The sequence below is a fragment of the Ranitomeya variabilis genome, chromosome 5, assembly GCF_051348905.1.
Source record: "Ranitomeya variabilis isolate aRanVar5 chromosome 5, aRanVar5.hap1, whole genome shotgun sequence".
NCBI classification, from domain to species: domain Eukaryota; kingdom Metazoa; phylum Chordata; class Amphibia; order Anura; family Dendrobatidae; genus Ranitomeya; species Ranitomeya variabilis.
Window position 1 is genome coordinate 34,345,005 of NC_135236.1, and position 26,819 is coordinate 34,371,823.

General features: G+C 42.2%; 1 protein-coding gene across 1 annotated transcript in view; it reads right to left on the minus strand.

Moving 5' to 3' along the window:
- Positions 1-17,020, minus strand: part of LOC143774803 (extracellular calcium-sensing receptor-like) — a 31,060-nt gene extending 14,040 nt beyond the window's left edge. The window contains exons 1-4 of the mRNA XM_077262572.1: positions 16,893-17,020; positions 14,504-14,795; positions 2,765-3,592; positions 1,499-1,726 (exon numbers count right to left, since the gene is read on the minus strand). Coding sequence (XP_077118687.1) covers positions 1,499-1,726; positions 2,765-3,592; positions 14,504-14,795; positions 16,893-17,020 — 1,476 coding nt within the window. The remainder of the gene's footprint in view (positions 1-1,498; positions 1,727-2,764; positions 3,593-14,503; positions 14,796-16,892) is intronic.
- Between the last annotated feature and the right edge of the window lie 9,799 nt (positions 17,021-26,819).

The window sequence follows — 26,819 nt, forward strand, 5'->3', positions numbered from 1 at the left end:
ATAGGCTGCAGTAACCCTTTGCACAGAGTCAGACTGAGCGAGACGCTGGGACCGATATCTCCGCTGAGCAGGCTCCACTGCAGCAGGAGAAGAATGGGAGACCGCAGCGGAGATGGCCCGAGATTCCCCTTGAGCAGAAGCGGGAAGTCGACCCCTAACACTAGACAGCTTGAATACATGTGGGGGTTGCCTGGTTGCTAGGGAATTCCCACATGTGTTCAGCCTGTCTAGCAGCTGTAAATCAATCAGCTGAGGTGACAAAAACTAAATCTCCGAGCAGTTACAATTACTCGGAGATCACCCGAGCGTGCTCGGGAAAACTCGAGCAACAAGTATACTCGCTCATCACTACACACAACATATTTCATCCGATGGCAGAGCTGCCAGAATTTTATTTGACAAAGTCACTTTAGGAAAAATCTGGTAACTTCTTTTCTGACATGGCTCTGCAGGTTTCCTTTGCGTTTGTTTCTGAACCCTGAAGCGGTAATAGAAGTGTCATATATCGGAACAGCTGTCATTGTAACATTGTTGTGCATTACGTACATTTTTTCCAGTTGTTTTGCAGTGGGTTTTCATGAGGATTCCTGGCAGTATCTACTTTAAAGAAAACACCATGTGCACAGATCTACAGCAAGGAATCTCAAAGTTTTTGAGGAGCTTTGATATTTAGCGGAAGCTTTAGACAGTTTCCACACAGTGGATACAGTATGTGAAAACAACATCTTTTTTAGGTGGTTTCCACCAAAAAATCTGCCTGAAAACCTAACTAAAAATGTGCAAAAGAATGCACATATCCATATCTATAGAAAAAACACTTGCTGTTCTGTTCAGTCCTTTGTTACTTCTTTTAACCACATAAGGTTTTGGAAACTGTGAAGCGGATAAAATAAGTAACACGTTCATTCTCCAAGTGGCATCCCCGACTTTCTTTGTAAAAAATATAGTTAAAAAATCACTTTAAAAACCATTGCAAAGCCGCTGACAGAGCCACTTCAATGCTTTTTTAATGATTTGGCATCTGGAAACTGAGCTGGCATCTAAGAGTATCAGTTTCTGGTCCAAAATCAACTATAAAAACTCCAGTTCAACAAAGCCCATACTTTACTTCAAGAGCAGAAAAACTCTTTTACAACCTCCCAAAAAAGGATAGTTTGAAGGTCTTTATGTTTGAAAGTTTGTGGTCTTTGAACTCCTGAAAAGAACTCAATGAGAACAACATAGACTAAGGCCAGGATCACACATGCGATAAACACGGCTGAGTCTCGCATGTTAATACCCGGCACTGTCGCCGGCTCTCAGGAGAGGAGCGTGCGGCCGCATAGCAATACATGGAGTCGCACACTCCGCTCCTGAGTGACGGCGGCAATGCCGTATATTAACATGCGAGACTCGGCCGTATTTCTCGCATGTGTGATCCCGGCCTAACACTCAATCACATCCCTATAATCACTCACATTCAGCTCTTGTAATTATTATTCATTGTATTTGCACCCACCTGTTGACTTCCCAGATTCCAAACAATCAAACTTCTGTTCATAGTCAGATCTTCAGGAGGTGGGGCTGTATTATTATAGATGCCAATCTTCACTTGTGCCAGGGTCCCATTTGCCTCCAGATGCCAGTTAGCAACAGCGTAGAGTCCAGGAGGATCACCATTCTCATCAAAATATTTTTCGTTCTTCAAATTAATGTTAACTCTGACCCTCCGCATATAGTACATGAGCTAAATTGGGAAATGTTTAATAAGTTTCAATAAAATCATTCTATTCTAACAATCATACTTGTTATAAACACTGACAATGGTACTTGAGTTACTTGTCAGGAGCTTCGTGGAGAACATGAACATTTCCCAGAATGTTCTCTATATAAAAGCAAATCATGTTGATAAATGTCTGTGTGATACATATTTCTAAGTAAGAAATGAAATTTACATCAATATGACATCCAAAAGGTTTGCGATTAATGTCAAGAAGATGTGGTCCTAAAGATTTGACCTGCATCTGTCTTGAGAACATGATGCGTTTGCTTATACAATATGCTTATGATATCAAGCCAGAAATGTCACTCAAATGAAGGCTCGCCAAGCCACGACTTTTCTAAACGTCATACAAAAAGATAAACCACTGGAGAAGGACATCATGATAGGAATAATAGAAGAAACAAGACAAAGAGAAGGAGCAGCAACCCAATGGCTTGAAACTAATAAAAATAAATTGAGGAGGAGACCCTAGTGGTCCTATTTAGGCTTCCATAAGGTTGATGTTCCTAAAGATCATTCATCCATCAAGTCATCATGGTTCAAGATTGAGCCTAAGGCTGATAAAAAAAATGGTATATCGAAAAGTCATGCAATAAATGTCAACAGCATGTTGTCTTAAAGAATTGACCTGCATCTGTTTTCACATATTGTTGTCACTAACAGACAAATGATCCTACATTTATCTATCCTTGTTTTTCACAATAAAAACAAAGACAAAAGTCTAATATTTTTGACTCATTTCTTTAATTTGGTTCTTTTTTATCTACTTTTATGACTTGTTTGATAATCTTATATAGCTTAAGGTCAAATATATGCAGAAATATCAAAAATTCTAGTGTTAAACTTTCAAGTGCCCCTGTTTATGTCTTTGATGGGAGTAAATAAACGCAGTCAAATAATGCAAAGTTTCAGAAACGCGTCAGCTGATGCAGCACATTATTCATGTTTTACAAATATCTATATATACAGTAACTTTTTTTAACCCAGCATATGTATAATTACCTGCCATGGTTTGAAGTTCCAAATGTTCGCACATGTTCTTTTAGAAAATGGCCCTTCCCCAATTTTGCAGGTTTTCAGATCATCTAAAGCTTTCACCAAGACATGGACAGCAACAAACATTACGTAAGTCATTTTAAGGCTGGAGGTATAGATGGCATTGTTCTTGATATCTTCTATACGTTCTAATCCACTACAAACCTTCACTGGGTTCCCCAAAGAAACAGTTTGATTCTCAGGAAGAATTTGGCAGTTGAAAACCATCTCCCACATCATCTTGGTCCACTTTGGTGTTGTAGACGTAGAAGGATGGATTTTGTCCAGGAATTGGCTTAAACCTGGTACAATGTAATCATTGCTGGCTAAACTGAGACTACCGGATAGTAACTGGAAATATTTACTTATGGACAATAACAGTGACCTTGACCAACCAGCATTCCCAATAAACAACTTTCCTGTGACATTTTGCTTCAACAATTCATTCAAAATAGGAATAAATTCAATGTCAGTAGCAAAAACAACTATAATTGTAGCACTGGACTCTTTCATGACTTTCGCTATATGTGGAGCATTGCGATCGGGTTGACCAAGGCTAATATATTCCATAAAGGCCACACATGCTCCAGCTTTTATTATTTCTTCTTTTATTGGCTGAATTCCTTGTAGGCCGTAATCATTATCGAGAGCCAAAAGACCAATCCAGGTCCAGCCAAATCTGAAAATAAGCTGAGCCATTCCTTTAGACTGGACAATGTCACTCGGAAAAGTCCTGAAGAAGGATGGAAACATTTTTCTGTTACTTAAAAGGGAAACACTGGAAAATGGACTGATCTGGAAAGAAAATGCAAAATGTAACATAATGAGATATAAATTTGAATAATGTACATTGGATTGGTAGATTATAGAGTTGTAAAGAAAATATTTAGCTAAAAGGTTCTAAGATTCTACATTTCTTATTAGGTGTTCTATTTAGATGTTTTCTTTGATGGAACCCATGAGCAAGAACCCAATTTTCTGGAGCACCACTGCAGGAAAAATAAAACATCACACAGTTTCCATACAATCACAAGGTTGTCCCTGTAACACATGGACATGTTGTAATGGAAAGACCAATCCCCTCTCATAATGATTTTATTTAATTTGCAGCACTTCTTTTGCAAACACTGTATTTGGAAATCTCTAAAAATGTCTTCTTACTTAGTGTTAACATGACAGAGCACAAATTCCTTTTATTCTGAAACTAATTATTTTTTTGGTAATTTGAAAAGATTATAGATTAATATATAACACCATGGGTGTCTCCCGGAAGAAGCTAAGGACGAAACGTACGTCAGGGTGAGGGGGACGCCCAATCCATCCACTCAAGCTTTCCTGTGGCTATGTTAATTGATTACATTCAGGTACTGTATCTTTTTATTTGCTATGTTGCATTTATGTAATATGATAATCCAATACCTCTACAGCACTTACTACTCTGGGAGCTAATTATAAGCAGGGCTTATGTATTTTATTGAATTTGAGGCATTATTTCCGGATACCCAATGTCCATGCACTCTTCCCATGTTTTGCGCATGTTCATGTGGAATTCTACTGTGGTAGGGCCTATTCATTCCTCCGCAGTGTATACCAGTTGCATAACGTTTTAAACCTTTGATTTTTTTTGCCTAAGCATTAGTAACTCATATATCAGCCTTTATGGACACTTGATTATATAGTAGACCTTGTGTTTCTGAATTTTGTGATATATCATATGTTAGTAACCTAATTGTCATTGAACCTATATACCTAAACTTATTCAGTCAGATCCCAAGCCGGATTTGGATACAAAATGATTTCCAAAACTTTAAACATCCCAAGGAGCACTGTGCAAGTGATCATATTGAAATGGAAGGAGTATCATACCACTGCAAATCTACCAAGACCTGGCCATTCCTCTAAACTTTCATCTCAAACAAGGAGAAGACTGATCAGAGATGCAGGCAAGAGGTCCATGATCACTCTGGATGACCTGCAGAGATCTACAGCTGAGGTGGGACAGTCTGTCCATAGGACAACAATCAGTCGTACACTGCACAAATCTGGCCTTTATGGAAGAGTGGCAAGAAGAAAGCCATTTCTCAAAGATATCCGTAAAAAGTGTTGTTTAAAGTTAGCAACAAGTCACCTGGGAGATACACCAAACATGTGGAAGAAAGTGCTCTGGTCAGATGAAACCAAAATCAAACATTTTGGCAACAATGCCAAACGATATGTTTGCGTAAAGGCAACACAACTCATCACCCTGAACACACCATCCCCAATATTAAACATGGTGGTGGCAGCATCATAGTTTGGGCCTGCTTTTCTTCAGCAGGGACAGGGAAGATGGTTAAAATTGATGGGAAGATGGATGGAGCCAAATACAGGACCATTCTGGAAGGAAACCTGTTGGAGTCTGCAAAAGACCTGAGACTGGGACAGAGATTTGTCTTCCAACAAGACAATGATCCCAAACATAAAGCAAAATCTACAATGGAATGGTTCACAAATAAACGTATCCAGGTGTTAGAATGGCCAAGTCAAAGTTCAGACATCAATCCAATCGAAAATCTGTGGAAAGAGCTGAAAACTGCTGTTCACAAACGATCTCCATCAAACCTCACTGAGCTCGAGCTATTTGCCAAGGAAGAATGGGCAAGAATTTCAGTATCTCGATGTACAAAACTGATAGAGGCATACCCCAAGGGACTGCAGCTGTAATCGCAGCAAAAGGTGACACAGCAAAGTATTAAGTTAAAGGGATCGAATAATATTGCACGCCCCACTTTTCAGTTTTTGAATTTCCACAAAAATTTAAAATTACCATAAATTTTGTTCAACTTCACTATTGTGTTCCACTTTTTGTTGATTCTTCACCAAAAATTTACATTTGGTATCTTTATGTTTGAAACATGATATGTGGGAAAAGGTTGAAAAGTTCAAGGGGGCCGAATACTTTCGCAAGGCACTGTATGTGGTATTGCTATGTTCACAAAAAATTGCTAAACAAGTTGTCCTGTCCATTTTCTTCCGTTTCCCCTTGTGTGAATTAAAACTTTGAGGTTAAAGTAAAATATTAGTAGAAAACCCCCAAAGTTCTTAATTTTCTAGGCCAAATCTTATAAAATTTGATGATGTAGTTTGTGGCTTAAAAATGCCCACCACAACAGCAGATTACTTCCTTATGGGGTATAGCTTGCCAAATGTGCTTACTTGTGGGTTTTTCTGCTTTTTTGGCACCTCAGGGTTTCTGCAAATTGAACATGGAGTCTAAATTTGCATTTCAAAAGTTAAATAGCTCTCTTTGCTTTCCAAGTTTTGCCTTTTGTCCAAACGTTCATTTTTTACTAAATATGGAGTATCACTGTGTTTGACCAAAGCTGCATAACAAATTAAGTGGTCCATATTCTCCTATTACCCCTCATGTAAATGATAAATTTGGTGCTGAAAGAGTATTTTAGTGATAAAAATGCAATTTTCACATCTAAAAGTTATAAAGTTTCTTGACTCACCTGTAGGTTGAAAATACTCAGTACAACCCTAGATGAATTCCTTGAGAGGTCTAGATTCCAAAATGGGGTCAATTGTGGGAGTTTCTGCTGTTTTGCCATGTCAAGGGCTCTGTAAATGCAACGTGGCATTCACAAATGTTTCAAACTAATTTATGTTCCAAGCATCAAATAGCGCTCTATTCTTTCTGAGACCTGACATGCAGCCAAACAGCAGGTTTTGACCACGTATAGGGTATCATGGCGTTCAGAAGGAACTATGCAACAAATTATAGGAGTCTATTTTCTCCAATAATCCATTGTGAAAATGTCAACCCTTGGGTCAAAAAAAAAATTATTGGAAAAATCGTAATTTTCACATCCACATTCAAAATAGTTCTTTAAAGCGCCTATGGGTACAAAAAAAACATTAACACACCACTCAGCACACCCTTAGTTGAAATCCTTGATGGGTCTAGTATCCAAAATGGGGTAAGTTGTGCAAGCTAGACATGACATCCACAATCTATTCCAGCCAAATTTACACTCCAAATACCAACTGGTGCTCTTTCCATACCGAGTCCTGCTAGTTGTCTAAAGAAAACTTTTTGACTACATGTCAGGTATTACTGCGCTCAGAAACAATTTGATAAACTGTATAGTCCACTTTTTTGTGTTACTTGTTATGATCCTTAGTGGTTGAGGATCACAAATTACTCCAGCTAAGTAACAAAGATAGGACAAGCTCTAGGGAGGTGGCAAACTGGACTGACCGCAAATCTGAACCTATCCAAACACACTAGAAGTAGCCGGTGAATGTGCCTAAAAATCCTAGACGTCTCGAGCCAGCCTGAGGAACTAACTACCCCTAGAGAGAAAGAAAGACCTCTCTTGCCTCCAGAGAAATAATCCCCAAAGATATAGAAGCCCCCAACATATAATAACGGTGAGGTAAGAGGAAGGCACATACACAGGGGTGAAAACAGATTCAGCAAATGAGGCCCACTAATACTAGATAGCAGAAAATAGTAAAGGGGTCTGTGCGGTCAGTAAAAAACCCTTACAAAATATCCACACTGAGATTTCAAGAACCCCCGCACCAACTAACGGTGTGGGGGGAGAAACTCAGTCCCCTAGAGCAACCAGCAAGTGAGGAAATCACATTTTAGCGAGCTGGACTAAAAACATAATGAATGCTGGTAATCAAAAAATGATCAAACAAAAACTTAGCTTGTCTTGGAGAGACTGGGAGCAAGGTAATCACAAGGAATCTGAAGAGCACTGAATACATTGAGAGCAGGCAAGGAACTGAGTATCCAGGTGAGCTAAATAGGAAACCAACCAAGGATAACGAACCAGCTGATGCTGCCAACCTGCAGAAAGACAACACTACACAGTACCGCTTGTGACCACTAGAGGGAGCCCAAAAACAGAGTTCACAACAGTAACCCACCCTTGAGGAGGTGTCACCGAACCCTCATCAAGACCCCCAGGGCGATCAGGACGAGCCGCGTGGAAGGCACGAACCAAATCGGCCACATGAACATCAGAGGCGACAACCCAGGAATTATCCTCCTGACCATAGCCCTTCCACTTCACCAAATACTGAAGCCTCCGTCTAGAGATACGAGAATCCAAAATCTTCTCCACCACGTACTCCAATTCGCCCTCGACCAGCACTGGAGCAGGAGGCTCAACAGAAGGAACCACAGGTACCACATACCTCCGCAACAAAGACCTATGGAACACATTATGAATAGCAAACGATGCTGGGAGATCCAAATGAAAAGACACCGGTTTAAGGATTTCCAAGATCTTATAAGGACCGATGAAGCGAGGCTTGAATTTAGGAGAGGAGACCTTCATAGGAACATACCGAGAAGACAGCCACACCAAATCCCCAACACGAAGTCGGGGACCCACACCGCGGCGGCGGTTGGCAAAGCGCTGAGCCTTCTCTTGTGACAACCTCAAATTGTCCACCACATGGTTCCAAATCTGCTGCAACCTATCCACCACAGAATCCACCCCAGGACAGTCAGAAGGCTCAACCTGACCCGAGGAAAAACAAGGATGGAAACCAGAATTGCAGAAAAAAGGCGAAACCAAAGTAGCAGAACTAGCCCGATTATTAAGGGCAAACTCGGCCAATGGCAAAAAAGTCACCCAATCATCCTGATCAGCAGAAACAAAACATCTCAAATAAGTTTCCAACGTCTGATTAGTTCGCTTGGTTTGGCCATTAGTCTGAGGATGGAAGGCCGACGAAAAAGACAAATCAATGCCCATCTTAGCACAAAAAGTCCGCCAAAACCTGGACACAAACTGGGATCCTCTATCAGACACAATATTTTCAGGAATGCCGTGCAAGCGAACCACATTCTGAAAACATAGAGGAACCAAATCGGAGGAAGAAGGCAACTTAGGCAAGGGCACCAAATGGACCATCTTGGAAAAACGATCACACACCACCCAGATGACAGACATTTTCTGAGATACCGGAAGATCCAAAATAAAATCCATGGAAATGTGCGTCCAAGGCCTTTTCGGAATAGGCAAAGGCAAAAGCAAACCGCTGGCACGAGAACAGCAAGGCTTAGCCCGAGCACAAATCCCACAAGACTGCACAAAGGAACGCACATCCCGCGACAAGGAAGGCCACCAGAAGGACCTAGCCACCAAATCTCTGGTACCAAAAATCCCAGGATGACCCGCCAACACCGAAGAATGAACCTCGGAAATAACTCTGCTGGTCCATCTATCCGGGACAAACAGTCTCTCTGGTGGACAACGGTCAGGTCTATCCGCCTGAAATTTCTGCAGCACTCGTCGCAAATCTGGGGAAATGGCAGACAAAATCACTCCCTCTCTGAGAATACCAGCCAGCTCAGAAACTCCCGGAGAGTCAGGCACAAAACTCCTAGAAAGTGCATCAGCTTTCACGTTCTTCGAACCAGGCAGATATGAGACCACAAAGTTGAAACGAGAGAAAAACAACGACCAACGAGCGTGTCTAGGATTCAGGCGCTTGGCAGATTCAAGGTAAATCAGATTTTTGTGATCAGTCAAGACCACCACACGATGTCTAGCTCCTTCAAGCCAATGTCGCCACTCCTCAAATGCCCACTTCATAGCCAACAACTCCCGATTACCAACATCATAATTCCGCTCGGCAGGCGAAAACTTTCTTGAAAAGAAAGCACATGGTTTCATCACAGAGCCATCAGAGCTTCTCTGCGACAAAACAGCCCCTGCTCCAATCTCAGAAGCATCAACCTCGACCTGGAAGGGGAGAGAGACATCTGGCTGACATAAGACTGGAGCTGAAGAAAACCGGTGCTTCAGCTCCCGAAAGGCCTCCACGGCCGCAGGAGACCAATTAGTCACATCAGAACCCTTCTTGGTCAAATCCGTCAAAGGTTTAACCACGCTAGAAAAATTAGCGATGAAATGACGGTAAAAATTAGCAAAACCCAAGAACTTCTGAAGACTCTTAAAAGACGTGGGCTGAGTCCAGTCATGAATAGCCTGGACCTTGACTGGGTCCATCTCCACAGTAGAAGGAGAAAAAATAAAACCCAAAAAGGAGACCTTCTATACTCCGAAGAGGCATTTTGAGCCCTTCACAAATAAAGCATTAGTACGCAGGACCTGAAACACCATCCTGACCTGCTTCACATGGGACTCCCAATCATCAGAAAAGACCAAAATGTTATCCAGATAAACAATCATAAATTTATCCAGATATTCTCGGAAGATGTCATGCATGAAAGACTGAAACACAGAAGGAGCATTAGAGAGTCCAAAAGGCATCACCAAGTACTCAAAATGTTCTTCAGGCGTATTAAATGCTGTTTTCCATTCATCTCCCTGCTTAATGCGCACAAGGTTATACGCACCACGGAGATCTATCTTGGTGAACCAACTGGCACCCTTAATCCGAGCAAACAAGTCAGACAATAGTGGCAAAGGATACTGAAACTTGACTGTGATTTTATTCAGAAGACGATAATCTATACAAGGTCTCAAAGAACCGTCCTTCTTGGCCACAAAAAAAAATCCTGCACCAAGAGGGGAAGAGGATGGGCGAATATGTCCCTTCTCCAAAGACTCCTTTATATAACTCCGCATCGCGGCATGCTCTGGTATAGACAGATTAAAAAGTCGTCCCTTAGGGAATTTACTACCAGGAATTAAATTTATAGCACAGTCACAATCCCTATGAGGGGGCAGGGCACTGGACCTGGGTTCATCAAATACATCCTGGTAGTCAGACAAAAACTCAGGGACCTCAGAAGGAGTGGAAGAAGCAATAGACACCAACGGAGCATCGCCATGAATTCCCTGACAACCCCAACTTGACACAGACATAGCTTTCCAATCTAAAACTGGATTATGAGCCTGCAGCCATGGCAGACCCAAAACGACAACATCATGCAAATTATGCAGAACAAGAAAGCGAATCACCTCCTGATGTACGGGAGTCATGCACATGGTCATTTGCGTCCAATACTGAGGCTTATTCTCAGCCAATGGCGTAGCATCAATTCCCCTCAGAGGAATAGGAAATTCCAAAGGCTCCAGGACAAAACCACAGCGCCTGGCAAACGACAAATCCATCAGATTCAGGGCAGCACCCGAATCCACAAAAGCCATAACCGGGTAGGATGACAAAGAACAAATCAAAGTAACAGACAAAATAAATTTAGGCTGCATAGTACCAATGGTGACAGGTTTAGCGATTTTTTTTTTAAGCGTTTAGAGCATGCTGAGATAACATGAGTAGAATCACCACAGTAAAAGCACAACCCATTTTGACGTCTATGACTTTGTCGCTCAATTCTGGTCAGAGTTCGGTCACATTGCATAGACTCAGGTCTCTGTTCAGAAAATACCGCCAAAGGATGAGCAGATTTGCGCTCCCGCAAATGCCAATCAACCTGAATGGCTAAAGCCATAGAATCACTCAGACTTGTAGGGGTGGGAAACCCCACCATAACATTCTTAACGGCCTCAGAAAGACCTTCTCTGAAATTTGCAGCCAGGGCACACTCATTCCATTGAGTAAGCACCGACCATTTCCGAAATTTTTGACAATACACCTCTGCTTCATCCTGACCTTGAGAGATAGCCAGCAACGCTTTTTCTGCCTGATTCTCAAGATTAGGTTCCTCATAAAGCAGTCCAAGAGCCAGAAAAAATGCATCTACATTAAGCAATGCAGGATCTCCTGGCGCCAGAGAGAAAGCCCAATCTTGAGGGTCGCCACGCAACAAGGAGATAACAATTTTAACTTGCTGAGCGGAATCACCAGAGGAACGAGGTCTCAGAGATAGAAATAACCTACAATTATTCTTAAAGTTTTGAAACCTACAGTAGATCTATCACCAGAAAACAACTCAGGAATGGGTATCTTTGGTTCTGACATAGGGCTATGAATAACGAAATCCTGAATACTTTGCACCCGTGCAGTCAGATGATCCACACTAGAAGTCAGAGTCTGAACATTCATGTCTGCAGCTGAGCTCAAAACCACCCAGAGTTTAAGGGGATGAAAGAAGCTAAACAGACTGCAGCAAAGGAAAAGCGGGAGGAGAAAAAAAATGTACTCAGGTCTTCTTTTTATCCCACTTCTGCGATGCATTAAACACTTTTGCGGCCTGCTCTACTGTTATGATCCTTAGTGGTTGAGGATCACAAATTACTCCAGCTAAGTAACATACATAGGACAAGCTCTAGGGAGGTGGCAAACTGGACTAACCGCAAATCTGAACCTATCCAAACACACTAGAAGTAGCCGGTGAATGTGCCTAAAAATCCTAGACGTCTCGAGCCAGCCTGAGGAACTAACTACCCCTAGAGAGAAAGAAAGACCTCTCTTGCCTCCAGAGAAATAATCCCCAAAGATATAGAAGCCCCCAACATATAATAACGGTGAGGTAAGAGGAAGGCACATACACAGGGGTGAAAACAGATTCAGCAAATGAGGCCCACTAATACTAGATAGCAGAAAATAGTAAAGGGGTCTGTGCGGTCAGTAAAAAACCCTTACAAAATATCCACACTGAGATTTCAAGAACCCCCGCACCAACTAACGGTGTGGGGGGAGAAACTCAGTCCCCTAGAGCAACCAGCAAGCGAGGAAATCACATTTTAGCGAGCTGGACTAAAAACATAATGAATGCTGGTAATCAAAAAATGATCAAACAAAAACTTAGCTTGTCTTGGAGAGACTGGGAGCAAGATAGTCACAAGGAATCTGAAGAGCACTGAATACATTGAGAGCAGGCAAGGAACTGAGTATCCAGGTGAGCTAAATAGGAAACCAAACAAGGATAACGAACCAGCTGATGCTACCAACCTGCAGAAAGACAACACTACACAGTACCGCTTGTGACCACTAGAGGGAGCCCAAAAACAGAGTTCACAACAGTTACTACTTTCAAAAGTGAAAAATTTGGTGCTAAAGCAACTTTTTTTTTTTTAAAGTGACATTTTTCAATATGACGACCAACTGTAATCAAATTCGATGTAGCACCCGTAAATTGAAAATGCTCACTACGCCTCTGAATAAAATTCTTTAGGGGTATAGATTCCAAAATATGGTCAGTTGTCACGTTTCTGCTGTTTAGACACCTTAAGGGCCCTGCAAATATGACATGACATCCTCAGTCTTTTTCAGCCAATTTTGGGTTCCAAAATTGAAATGGTGCTTTTTTTCCGAGCCCTGCCACTTGTTCAACAGAGGCTTTTGGCCACATGTTTGGTATCTACGGACTCAACTGGTTAACAAATTATAGACTTTGTTCTTTCATGATATTCTTTGCAAAACTGTCAAAATGGGGGCTGATGCAACATTTTAGCGTAAAAATTGCTATTTTTTCTTTTTTTCATTCCACTTTGAATTGATTCCTGTTTAGCACTTGAAGGGTTAACAAATTTCCTGACAGCAGTTTTTAATTATTTTAGGGGGTGCACTTTTTAAAATGTTGTATCTGAGCGTCTCCGCAAGATAAATAGACATGCTGCAGTCTCAAAATACGCGTCGCATGTCAGTCACCGCAGGGAAGCTGGAAATGTCCGTGCACGCATAGTGGACATGGGAGTTCTTGAAATCCCATCCTCTATGCTGTAACATCTGGTCGCTGCGGGTTGGCACTGCAGATGTAAGCAGCATCCAACCACAGTGTTTGCTGTCCGTGGGAACATACCCTAAGAGAATTTGGTAATTTTGACTTTCTTACCATAAAGAGTTTTTAAAAGTTTGGTTTTAGGTTGTGTGTACCTCAACTTGGTGCCACTGACAAATTTCACTGTTTCCTCAAAAAATAAGCACCCATACTGCTAAGTTTACAAAAAATAAAGATGCTAAGGCTTCTGTGAAATGACAATGAAAAAAAGCAAAAAATGTGTAGATATTAAGACCATGCACACCAACAGAAAACCTTAGAAAACTACAACTAATTCTGTGCAGTATTTATGATAGATGAAAGAAGGTGTGTCAATAAGGCGCCTACCATAACCCTATCATCAAAGGGAGCATGTCAGCCTGTATCTGGCCCTGGCAAGGCATATACCAATGTAACTTGCAGCTAGTAAAGAAAATTAAAAGTGTCACCTGGCCTTACGAGGATGATGACCCATGATGATGATCAGTTGGAATCCTGCAATGGCCACTCCCATCGATCAGCTGTTTTCAGATTAAATAAATAGTAACTGATGTCTCACCAGTGGCCATGCACAATGACCTGAGTGCTGATTTTCCATTTTCCAGGTCTACTAACTGTTTATAGCTGATCTTTATTGGAGGTAAAATCAGCTGATTGGTGAGAGTGTCGGTTGTCCACTGTTTTGATATTGATGAAGTACCCATGGGAGATGTCATCAATATCACTAGACTGGACAAAGACTGTAATTAGTTTCAATAGCAGGCTTTTTATGGTGGTTAGCCTTAAAGCCTTGTGTCTCTCTGCAAATATGGGCAGACCTATGCTGCTCAATGTATGAGTCTACTACTGAGAGGCAGAGCAAAGAACTACAACTCAAGTGTATGGGGCTTGGTTTCTAAGTGGGAGTAGACTTCCTACTCTAGGAAAAAAAATCAGAAGGAGATGGAAAGCTATTTAGAGCTCTGTGTCTTCTTCATTTTAAAACTTGGAAGTTGTCTCAGTATTTTAGACCACTTTATGCGCCATCATGTCCTACCTTTTAAAGCTGGTTTCTAAAAGTTTCTTACCTGTGGATATCTGAAGGTCCCCAAAACATGAGCTAAGATTATTGAATTGGCGGAAACTGTGGCCCCAATGACAGCAGAGAACATAGGTCTAGAATTACACTCATTGTTGGCGATAGTTGTACTAGAGTCAGTCAGGAACTGTAAAGCCCCTTGTAATTCATAGTGAGGTATGTTACATGTTTCATACATTTGGAATCCTACTGTCATATTCGGCAGAATATTTGGGTCTTTGTTGATTTCCTCAATGGTGAACAGGAATGTCTGAAATCGGTGATAATATTCCAGGCTGAATCTTCAAAAAGCAGAAAAAGAAGGAGAATTAAGGAAGATACTTTTTTTATTTTATACTTCAATCCTGTTTTATTTTGCCCACAACCTTTTAGATCGCCACAGCTTTAGTGGCATGTTTTCTGATATAATAGTCTGTTATGGTGTTTTTGTCAGGGCTAGCTATTATTGGGTAATACTATTTGTGATGCCATCTATAACAGTCATCTAGTGCCGAATCAACAGCAAAATAATACAGAATGGTACAAAATAAAAATGCCAGTGCCCCAGTCCAACAAGGGTGTATTCATCATTATCCACAATGAGAGAAGACTCGGAACACTGGGCTGAGCTTCAAGGAGTATTCAGCTATGCAGGACATTCGGGACAGAGTTATTCAGGAACTCAATGAATATCCCAATATTTAAAAAGACCTTTCTGTGGATGTCAAACAAATAAAATTGCAATCTGTGGTGCTGAAACATGTAAATCTGAAATATGAATAGCATTACTGCTCTAGATAATAAGAAAAAATGGAGATACTTAGCACATAATTTGGCCAATTCATGCATGCCCAGCAACAAGATGATCTCCGGTTTGCTAGAAACGCTGCCATCCATATGCGTTGCCTGGACGGGCATGTTAAAGCAACCCCAATGATATCCCCTGAGGAGTTTGGAACGAAATGCGTCGGGACAGTAGGGGAGGACATCCACCGCCACCAATATAACTGAGTACAATGGTTTATTATGGCTTGATGCGGGTGAGATCGTTCTTTATTATTTCTGCATAAACCAGCCACAACTAATGGATTCTTGAGTAGGCCTAATAAGATTATGGAACAGTCTCGGGTAGACTGAATACTATGTAATTTTGGCGAGTATGAATTCATTTTTGTACCCCAGACAGCAGTGTACAAATGTATATGGTTTCTACTGTTGTACTGGGATTATAAAATCTTTTAGTGGTGTTATGAGTTTAAGGTACCAAGGTACCTGCTATGGTATTGAAAGTGGTGTTTCACACCTATGCTATAAGGCAGAGGTGTCAAACTGCATTCCTCGAGGGCCGCCAACGGGTCATGTTTTCAGGATTTCCTTAGCATTCCACAAGGTGCTGGAATCATTCTGTGCAGGTGATTAAATTATCACCTGTGCAATACAAGGAAATTCTGAAAACATGACCTGTTGGCGGCCCTCGAGGAATGCAGTTTGACACCTCTGCTATAAGGTATCAGTAACCATAGAGGTTTTGCACTGTCGGACCCTATTGAATATTTTTGAACAGGATACGATAAAATATCAGGGATCTAGGGCTATATATTTCTGATAAGGATCTACAGCGCTATTTTCACAGTTGTCTGTATGTTTGTTTGTATTATGCACCTTGCACTTTTTATTGTGAGCTTTTGGCTTTTAAAATAATTGAGTAAAAGTTATATTTTATCCTATATGAGTTCTCTATATACAAATTTTGGGATAACACCATCGGCTGAATTAATAAATCCCTGCATGTGTTCAGGCTGTCTAGCAGCCGCAAATCATGCAGCTGCGGAAACACAAACTAAATTTCCGAGCATGCCAAAATACTCGGAGATCACCAGAGCATGGTTGGAAATCTCGAGTAACAAGCAAACTCACTCATCACTAGTTGTAACTTATTTCACAAGCAAACAAGATCCACAATTGTAGAATTGTCAAAACATTGGAGATGCAAAAGAAAAATAGGAAACAATTCCGAGAACTTTGCAGAGCATTTGAATGGAACCACCAATGAATGGAAACATCTAGCAAGAACCACCAATGTATTTTGGAGATCCTTCTCTCCTTTACCATTTCCTATAATTATTCAGCAGCAGCATTTCTTACTAATGTCTTATAATTATGCCTGTAGCATTACAATATTTCAACCGCTTCACTCTATTGGCTTAGACCTTGAAGCTCATGACCAATGATTAACTTGAGTTTAAAGCTAAAAACCTGTTCTCGAAGAAAAAAAGAAGGCATTCTAAGTTCTTCCATAGTATACCTCCATACATGGAAAGTAGGAATTCTACTGAATTTAGTATAAGTTCCTATTATTACATCAATATTTTGTATATCATAGAGTAGGATCAACTTACAATCTACAGGAAGTCTTGGGTGGTCGGACATCAAATGTCAACTTTTGATAGATCTTTTCAGTGTTAATAGGCAGTGAAACTCCGATCATGATATCTCCAGGTTGTGTTATCCCCTCCTGGTCTGACATCGGTGGTAATCTACACATGTGATCCATGGAGTAAATCGCTGACATTTGGTGAAACAGAAGAATCTTCATAAATGATATATGCATATGAACCATATTACAGTAGTTTTCTATTGACGTGGCTATGTGAAGAGAAAAATACATTACCGTTTGCCGTTATACCGTACATCAGTATTAGAAAGTAGAATAGGGGAAGACGGCAAGTCCTAGGGTATTACCGCCAGGTCCGGAAATGAGATTTTCCTTTCTGAACCCCTGATTTCTCCCAAACAAGTTCAACTCTCTAGCACAAATCAGATGTTTCATGATCTCCTTTGGATCCACTATTCATATGTTAGCGTAAGATATGGTTCATTAAAGGGAATCTGTCACCACGTTCTTTGCTACCCCAGCCGAAAGCAGCATGAAGTAGGGACAGAGATCATTATTCCAAATGATGTGTCACGTACTGAGCTGCCAGCTGTAGTTTTGATAAAATTACTGCTTTATCTGCTACCGAACTACCAGTTCTCTGAATGCTTAGCCCTGTATAACCCCACCCACACAACTGATTTATAGCTTTCTGTGTACACTGCATAGGCAGAAAGCTGCAATCAGGGGTGGTGGGTTATACACAGCTAATTCATGTGAATGACTATATGCTGGTAAGTTTACTTCTCCTCTCCTGAAAATCTCTGGTAAAACAGTGATTATATCAAAAGTTTCCGGTCTCTGCCGCTATGTCACACCGCTCTTAGATTAGGTGGCAAAACCTGGTGAAAGATTCGCTTTACGTGTATTCATTATATTAGGGAAGTTATCAATAGAAGTAATTAATTAACAGGTAATTAAGGGAACTTTAATTAAACACATCTTTAAATTGAATTTCATTTCCCAATATATTAGTTTCATGTAATGATAACGTTCTTATAGATAGATTTGTGTATAAATGAATATCAATTATAATAATGTAATTGTAATTTTTAGAATATAAAACATTTCTAAATGTTTTGTGTCTAAGCATTTATTTTTTTACATTTGAGTAGTAAGTAATCTAATTATGTAATTTATATAAGATACATTTTTTCAGACTTTTTTTATATCTATATCTTTAACCCAATTTTTGATTATTTCAGAAAGTTGACTTTTCATTACTCTGTAATAATGCGGGGTGCTGGTGTAAGGAACCAAAAGTCCAAAAGTCCAATATCCGTAGACTAAGATTCACCGCACACCCTTAGTGGAACATCTTTCTGAAATTAACAATTTATTCAATATGCACAAAATCAATCAGATAGCATATGTGCACTGGAAAAATGATATGCAACACAGATTACTGACGTTTCGACCCCTCCCGGGTCTTACTCATAGGTTGCTGAATCCAGGTATAGTATGGAAGCAGAACTCAAGAAAAGGGAAGGGATGTCCCTGTAGTATCCAGGGGCTAATAATCCCAGAAAATCAGTTGTGGTGGTATAGGGCGCCTATTGTGGCTGTGGACCTTGTTTGCAGTGTGAATCAGCGGCGCTCCTGCACCTTGCTGTAGCACCTATACCTATTGGTGATGTGTTCAATACTTATTTCACCCGCTGTACATGAATACGGTCATCCAGTATGTATATGTAAAGAGTTGTAAAACAGACTAACAAAGCCAGTATCTTTTCTAATCAAAATACCCATGGTCCTCCAGTCCTTACCTGTCCGTACATAGCCAGTTGCATATAGACAGAAGTGTCTTATATACTGGAGAACTGCAATCCTGCAATTATTGTAATTGTTGTAATTGATTGTGGTTATGAAAACATAATCATTATGGTCACTGAGATCTGGGTTGGATTATTTTTACTTCTGTAATAGGAAGACGATTACTTTTATAATCAAGCAGATGTGACATCCCTGCTTGTATGCCACAATTTGTAAATTGAGAAAATGATTTATATATACAGACCAAAAGTTTGGATACACCTCATTTAAAGATTTTTCTGTATTTTCATGACTATGAAAATTGTACATTTACACTGAAGGCATCAAAACTATAAATTAACACATGTGGAAGTATATACTTAACAAAAAAGTGTGAAACAACTGAAATTATGTCTTATACTCTAGGTTCTTCAAAGTAGCCACCTTTTGCTTTGATGACTGCTTTGCACACTCTTGGCATTCTCTTGATGAGCTTCAAGAGGTAGTCACCGGGAATGGTTTTCCCCTCACAGGTGTGCCCTGTCAGGTTTAATAAGTGGGATTTCTTGCCTTATAAATGGAGTTGGGACCATCAGTTGTGTTATGCAGAATTCTGGTGGACACACAGCTGATAGTCCTACTGAATAGACTGTTAGAATTTGTATTATGGCAAGAAAAAAAGCAGCTAAGTAAAGAAAAACGAGTGGCCATCATTACTTTAAGAAATGAAGGTCAGTCAGTCCGAAAAATTGGGAAAACTTTGAAAGTGTCCCCAAGTGCAATGGCAAAAACCATCAAGCGCTGCAAAGAAACAGGTTCACATGAGGACCGCCCCAGGAAAGGAAGACCAAGAGTCACCTCTGCTTCTGAGGATAAGTTTATCTGAGTCATCAGCCTCAGAAATCGCAGGTTAACAGCAGCTCAGATTAGAGACCAGGTCAATGCCACACAGAGTTCTAGCAGCAGACACATCTCTACAACAACTGCTAAGAGGAGACATTGTGCAGCAGGTCTTCATGGTAAAATAGCTGCTAGGAAACCACTGCTTAAGGACAGGCAACAAGCAGAAGAGACTTGTTTGGGCTAAAGAACACAAGAAATGGACATTAGACCAGTGGAAATCTGTGCTTTGGTCTGATGAGTCCAAATTTGAGATCTTTGGTTCCAACCCCCGTGTCTGTTAGGGGTCGAGTACCCGCCTCTGCACAGGGGGAATCTCGGGCCATCTCCACTGCGGTCTCCCATTCATCTCCTGCCACAGTGGAGTCTGCTCAGTGGAGACATCGGTCCCAGTGTCTCGCTCAGTCTAACTCTGTACAAAGTGTTACTGCTGCTTTTCCAGCTTCTGCCATTGAAGTCAGTGCTAGGCAGCGGCGAGCAGGTGCTTTTGGGACTAAGTCCTGCTTTTCTCCTTCTGAGCATGCCCAGGGTAAGATCTCTCATTGGAGATCGAGGGTCACATGCTTGGATACTGCAACAAAGTCAATTGGTTCTCCAGGAAGTTCCTGAAGGTTCTCAGGCTCTGTGACAGCCTGAGAAAGATAGCCCCACACAAATATTGACGGTGAGTGGAGAGGGAAATGACAAACTCAGAAATGAAACTAGATTTAGCAAAGGAGGCCAATACTATCTAAATAGACAGAGATAGAAAAGGCTACTGTGCGGTCAGTATAAAAACTAAAAGTCCACGCAGAGTTTACAAAAAATAACCTCCACACCGACTCACGGTGTGGAGGAGCAAATCTGCGACCCCAGAGCTTCCAACTAGCCGGAATACTTCATAATGACAAGCTGGACAAAAGAGACATAACAAACTGAACAGAAGGTCATAAGCAGGGAAACACCCAAAAACTAGCAGAACTTATCTTAAGCTGAAATGGACTGGCCAACAGAGAACTTCCAGGAAAGGACTGAATCCACAGGAAGAAACATTGACAGCTGGCATCAACTACAGCCTAAAGCCCAGTTAAATAACAAGGCCAGGGCACCGATTAGTGAAAGCAGCTGCTAAGTTCCACTTGAAACCACCAGAGGGAGCCCAAGAGCAGAACTCCCAAAAATACCATTCATGACCACAGGATGGAGCCCAAGAACGGAATTCACAACAGTACCCCCCCCCTTGAGGAGGGGTCACTGAACCCTCACCAGAGCCCCCAGGCCGATCGGGACAAGCCAAATGAACAGCACGTACCAAATCGGCAGCATGGACATCGGAGGCAACAACCCAAGAGTTATCCTCCTGGCCATAACCCTTCCACTTGACCAGATACTGAAGTTTCCGCCTTGAAAGACGAGAATCCAAAATCTTCTCCACCACATATTCCAGCTCCCCCTCAACCAACACCGGAGCAGGAGGGTCAACAGAGGGAACCATGGGTACCACATATCTCCGCAACAAAGATCTATGGAACACATTATGAATGGAAAAAGAAGCTGGAAGGGCAAAACGAAAAGACACCGGATTGATAATTTCCGAAATCCTATAAGGACCAATAAAACGAGGCTTGAACTTAGGGGAAGAGACCTTCATAGGAACATGACGAGAAGACAACCAGACCAAATCCCCAACCCAAAGCCGGGGACCAACGCACCGACGGCGGTTAGCAAAACGTTGAGCCTTTTCCTGAGACAATGTTAAATTGTCCACCACATGAGTCCAAATCCGCTGCAACCTATCCACCACAGAATCTACCCCAGGACAGTCCGAAGGCTCAACCCGCCCTGAAGAAAAACGAGGATGAAAATCGAAGTTACAAAAAAAAGGCGAAACCAAAGTAGCCGAACTAGCCCGGTTATTAAGGGCAAACTCGGCCAACGGCAAGAAGGTAACCCAATCATCCTGATCAGCAGACACAAAGCATCTCAAATAGGTTTCCAAGGTCTGATTGGTTCGCTCCGTCTGTCCATTTGTCTGAGCGTGAAATGCCGAAGAAAAAGACAAATTAATGCCCATTCTAACACAAAAGGACCGCCAAAACCTAGAAACAAACTGGGTAGCTCTGTCAGACACAATATTCTCCGGAATACCATGCAAACAAACCACATGCTGGAAAAACAAAGGAACCAAATCAGAGGAGAAAGGCAACTTAGGCAAAGGTACCAAGTGGACCATTTTAGAAAACCGGTCACAAACCACCCAGATGACAGACATCTTCTGAGAAACAGGAAGATCAGAGATAAAATCCATGGAAATAGGCCTCTCAGGGATAGGCAAAGGCAAAAGCAACCCACTAGCACGAGAACAGCAGGGCTTAGCCCAGGCACAGGTCCCACAGGACTGCACGAAGGAACGCACATCCCGTGACAAAGAAGGCCACCAAAAGGACCTGGCAACCAAATCTCTGGTACCAAAGATCCCAGGATGACCAGCCAACACCGAACAATGAATCTCAGAAATCACCTTACTAGTCCATCTATCAGGAACAAACAATTTCCCCACAGGACAGCGGTTGGGTCTATCAGCCTGAAACTCCTGAAGCACCCGCCGCAAATCAGGGGAGATAGCAGAAAGAATCACCCCCTCCTTGAGAATACCAGCCAGCTCACGGACTCCAGGAGAATCAGGCAAAAAACTCCTAGACATGGCATCAGCCTTCACATTCTTAGATCCCGGAAGATAAGAGACCACAAAATCAAAACGGGAGAAAAACAAAGACCACCGAGCCTATCTAGGATTCAACCGCTTGGCAGACTCAAGGTAAATCAGATTCTTATGATCGGTCAAGACCACAACACGATGCTTAGCTCCCTCAAGCCAATGTCGCCACTCCTCAAATGCCCACTTCATAGCCAACAACTCCCGATTGCCGACATCATAATTACGCTCAGCATGCGAAAACTTTCTGGAGAAGAAAGCACACGGTTTCAACACAGAGCCATCAGAACTTCTCTGAGACAGAACAGCTCCTGCCCCAATCTCAGAAGTGTCAACCTCAACCTGAAAAGGGAGAGAAACATCTGGCTGATGCAACACAGGGGCAGAAGTAAAACAATGCTTAAGCTCCTGAAAGGCCTCCACAGCCGCAGAGGACCAATTCACCACATCCGCACCTTTCTTGGTCAAATCGGTCAGAGGTTTAACCACAGTAGAAAAATTTGCAATGAAGCGGCGATAAAAATTAGCAAAGCCCAAAAATTTCTGAAGGCTCTTCACAGATGTGGGTTGAGTCCAATAAAAAATAGCCTGGACCTTAACAGGGTCCATTTCAATAGCCGAGGGAGAAAAAATGAACCCCAGAAAAGAAATCTTCTGAACTCCAAAAAGGCACTTAGACCCCTTCACAAACAGTGTATTAGCACGTAGAATCTGAAATACCATCCTGACTTGCTTCACATGAGACTCCCAATCATCAGAAAAAAACAAAATATCATCCAAATATACAATCATGAATTTATCCAGATACTCCCGGAAAATATCATGCATAAAGGACTGAAACACAGATGGAGCATTAGAGAGCCCGAAAGGCATCACAAGATATTCAAAATGGCCTTCGGGCGTATTAAATGCTGTTTTCCATTCATCACCCTGTTTGATGCGAACAAGATTATACGACCCTCGAAGGTCAATCTTGGTAAACCAGCTAGCCCCTTTAATCCGAGCAAACAAATCAGAGAGCAAAGGCAAAGGGTACAGGAATTTGACCGTGATCTTATTGAGAAGGCGATAATCTATACAGGGCCTCAAGGAGCCATCCTTCTTGGCAGCAAAAAAGAACCCCGCTCCCAACGGTGATGAAGACGGGCGAATATGCCCCTTCTCCAAGGACTCCTTTACATAACTCCGCATAGCGGCATGCTCTGGCACAGACAGATTGAAAAGTCGACCCTTAGGGAACTTACAGCCAGGAATCAAATTAATAGCGCAATCACAGTCCCTATGAGGAGGCAGAGGACTGGATTTAGGCTCCTCAAATATATCCTGGAAATCCGACAAAAACTCAGGAACTTCAGAAGAAGAGGACGAGGAAATTGACATCAGGGGGATGTCACTATGTATCCCCTGACAACCCCAACTAGTCACAGACATAGATTTCCAATCCAGCACTGGATTATGTACCTGTAACCATGGAAACCCCAGCACAACCACATCATGCAAATTATGCAACACCAAAAAGCGAATATTTTCCTGATGTGCTGGAGCCATGTTCATGGCTAACTGTGTCCAGTACTGAGGTTTATTCTTGGCCAATGGCGTAGCATCAATCCCCATCAAGGGAATAGGGCTCTGCAAAGGCTCCAAGGAAAAACCACAGCGCTTGGCAAACTCTAGGTCCATTAAGTTCAGAGCAGCGCCAGAATCCACAAATGCCATTACAGAAAAGGACGACAATGAGCAAATCAGGGTAATAGACAAGAGAAATTTAGGCTGTACAGTACTGATGGTAACCGACCTAGCAACCCTCTTAGTTCGCTTCGGGCAGTCAGAGATAGCATGAGTAGCGTCACCACAGTAAAAACACAGCCCATTCTGACGTCTGAACTCCTGCCGTTCTGCTCTCGTCAAAATCCTATCACATTGCATAGGCTCAGAACTCTGCCCAGAAGACACCGCCATATGGTGCACCATCTTACATTCACGTAGGCGCCGATCAATCTGAATGGCCAGAGACATTGATTCGTTCAAACCAGCAGGCGTGGGAAACCCCACCATAACATCTTTAAGGGCTTCAGAAAGACCCTTTCTGAAAATAGCTGCCAGGGCATCCTCATTCCATTTTGTAAGCACAGACCACTTTCTAAATTTCTGACAATATATTTCTACTGCTTCCTGATCCTGACACAGAGCCAGTAAAAAAATTTCTGCCTGATCCACAGAATTAGGTTTGTCACAAAGCAGTCCAAGTGCTTGAAAAAATGAATCTACATTGAGCAATGCAGGATTCCCTGGCTCAAGGGAGAATGCCCAGTCCTGCGGGTCGCCACGCAGCAGAGAAATAACAATCTTCACCTGCTGAATGGGGTCACCAGAGGAACGGGGTCTCAGAGCAAAAAACAATCTGCAATTATTTTTAAAGTTCAAAAACTTAGATCTATCCCCAGAAAACAAATCAGGGATAGGAATTCTAGGCTCAGAAACAGGAGTTTGAACAACAAAGTCTTGGATACTCTGTACCCTTGCAGCGAGATGATCATCACGCGCAGACAGACCCTGAACCTCCATATCAGCACCAAGCTCCTGCACCATCCAAAAATCAAGGGGAAAAAAAAGACAAAACAGGCAACAAGAAAAAAAAAACAATGACTCAGAACTTTCTTTTCCCTCTTTTGAGATGCATTTAACACATTGTGGGCCAGCTGTACTGTTATGGCCTGGTGGTTACGGAGCAGTACTGAGATGATCTGGTGGGTAAAACCAATCATGGACAAGCTCAGCGGAGGTGGCAGCTCCACTGACAGTAATCACTGTTATGACATGGTGATTACGGAGCAGAACTGAAATGACCTGGTGGGTAAAACAAATAAAGTACTAGCTCTGGGGAGGTGGTAGCTTTACTGCCCGCAATCCCTACTCCTAACACCAACACTAGAAATAGCCGTGGAGCGTACCTATCTCTGCCTAGACGCCTCTTCACAGCCTAAGAACTAGCTGACCCTGAAGATGGAAACGGAAAACTATCTCGCCTCAGAGAAACCCCCAAAGGAAAGATAGCCCCCCACAAATATTGACGGTGAGTGGAGAGGGAAATGACAAACTCAGAAATGAAACTAGATTTAGCAAAGGAGGCCAATACTATCTAAATAGACAGAGATAGAAAAGGCTACTGTGCGGTCAGTATAAAAACTAAAAGTCCACGCAGAGTTTACAAAAAATAACCTCCACACCGACTCACGGTGTGGAGGAGCAAATCTGCGACCCCAGAGCTTCCAACTAGCCGGAATACTTCATAATGACAAGCTGGACAAAAGAGTCATAACTTAAACTGAACAGAAGGTCATAAGCAGGGAAACACCCAAAAACTAGCAGAACTTATCTTAAGCTGAAATAGACTGGCCAACAGAGAACTTCCAGGAAAGGACTGAATCCACAGGAAGAAACATTGACAGCTGGCATCAACTACAGCCTAAAGCCCAGTTAAATAACAAGGCCAGGGCACCGATTAGTGAAAGCAGCTGCTAAGTTCCACTTGAAACCACCAGAGGGAGCCCAAGAGCAGAACTCCCAAAAATACCATTCATGACCACAGGATGGAGACCAAGAACGGAATTCACAACAGATTCGTGAGTCAGTGCTCCATACATCTTGAGCTCCTGGCTGCACGTTTTCCTACAGATAGGGCGAAAGTGGGATTTATTTTATCCCTTTTGTCAGGCAGGGCGTTGGAGTGGGCAACGCCGCTATGGGAGCGTAGTGATCGTGTGGTGCAGAGTGCTCTTCTTTTCCTAGACGCTCTGAAACAGGTCTTTTTGAACCTCGTTTCACCCATGGTACCGTGCTCCAATTGTTGGCAATAAAACAGGGTTTGTCCATGGTCAGTCAGTTCGCCGTCCAATTCCAGACTCTGGTCTCAGAGCTGGAGTGGCCGGATAAAGTCCTTATTCTGGTGTTCTGGAAAGGACTGGCAGACCATGTGAAGGACGCCTTGGCCACCAGGGAGATTCCCGCCACACTGGAGGAGCTCATTACTATATCTACCCACATCGACCTCCGTTTTAACGAGCGGAGGTTAGAGCGGACCCAGTGTAGGCAGAGGTTTCGGCTGGCTCCCACCTTCGCCAGACCTCTAGAATCTTCCGTTCAGGCGTCCGACTCCCATGAGGCTATGGAGGTTTCTCTAGCAGGACCTAACTCCCGGCCCGCTCGAGTACCCGTGGTTTGTAAAAATTGCCAACAACTAGGACATTATGCCAATAAATGTCCACGGCAGTCGGGAGAACGATCGCGTCTAGTAACCATTGGAGGAGGTTCACTAGGCACAGCGGCATTTTCCTCCAAGTTGTCCTTTAAAGGGACAATCACGTTAGGCTCATCTTTAGTGTTGAGCATTCCGATACCGCAAGTATCGGGTATCGGCCGATACTTGCGGGTATCGGAATTCCGATACCGAGATCCGATACTTTTGTGATATCGGGAATCAGTATCGGGATTAATATCAATGTGTAAAAGAAAGAATTAAAATAAAAAATAGGGATATACTCACCT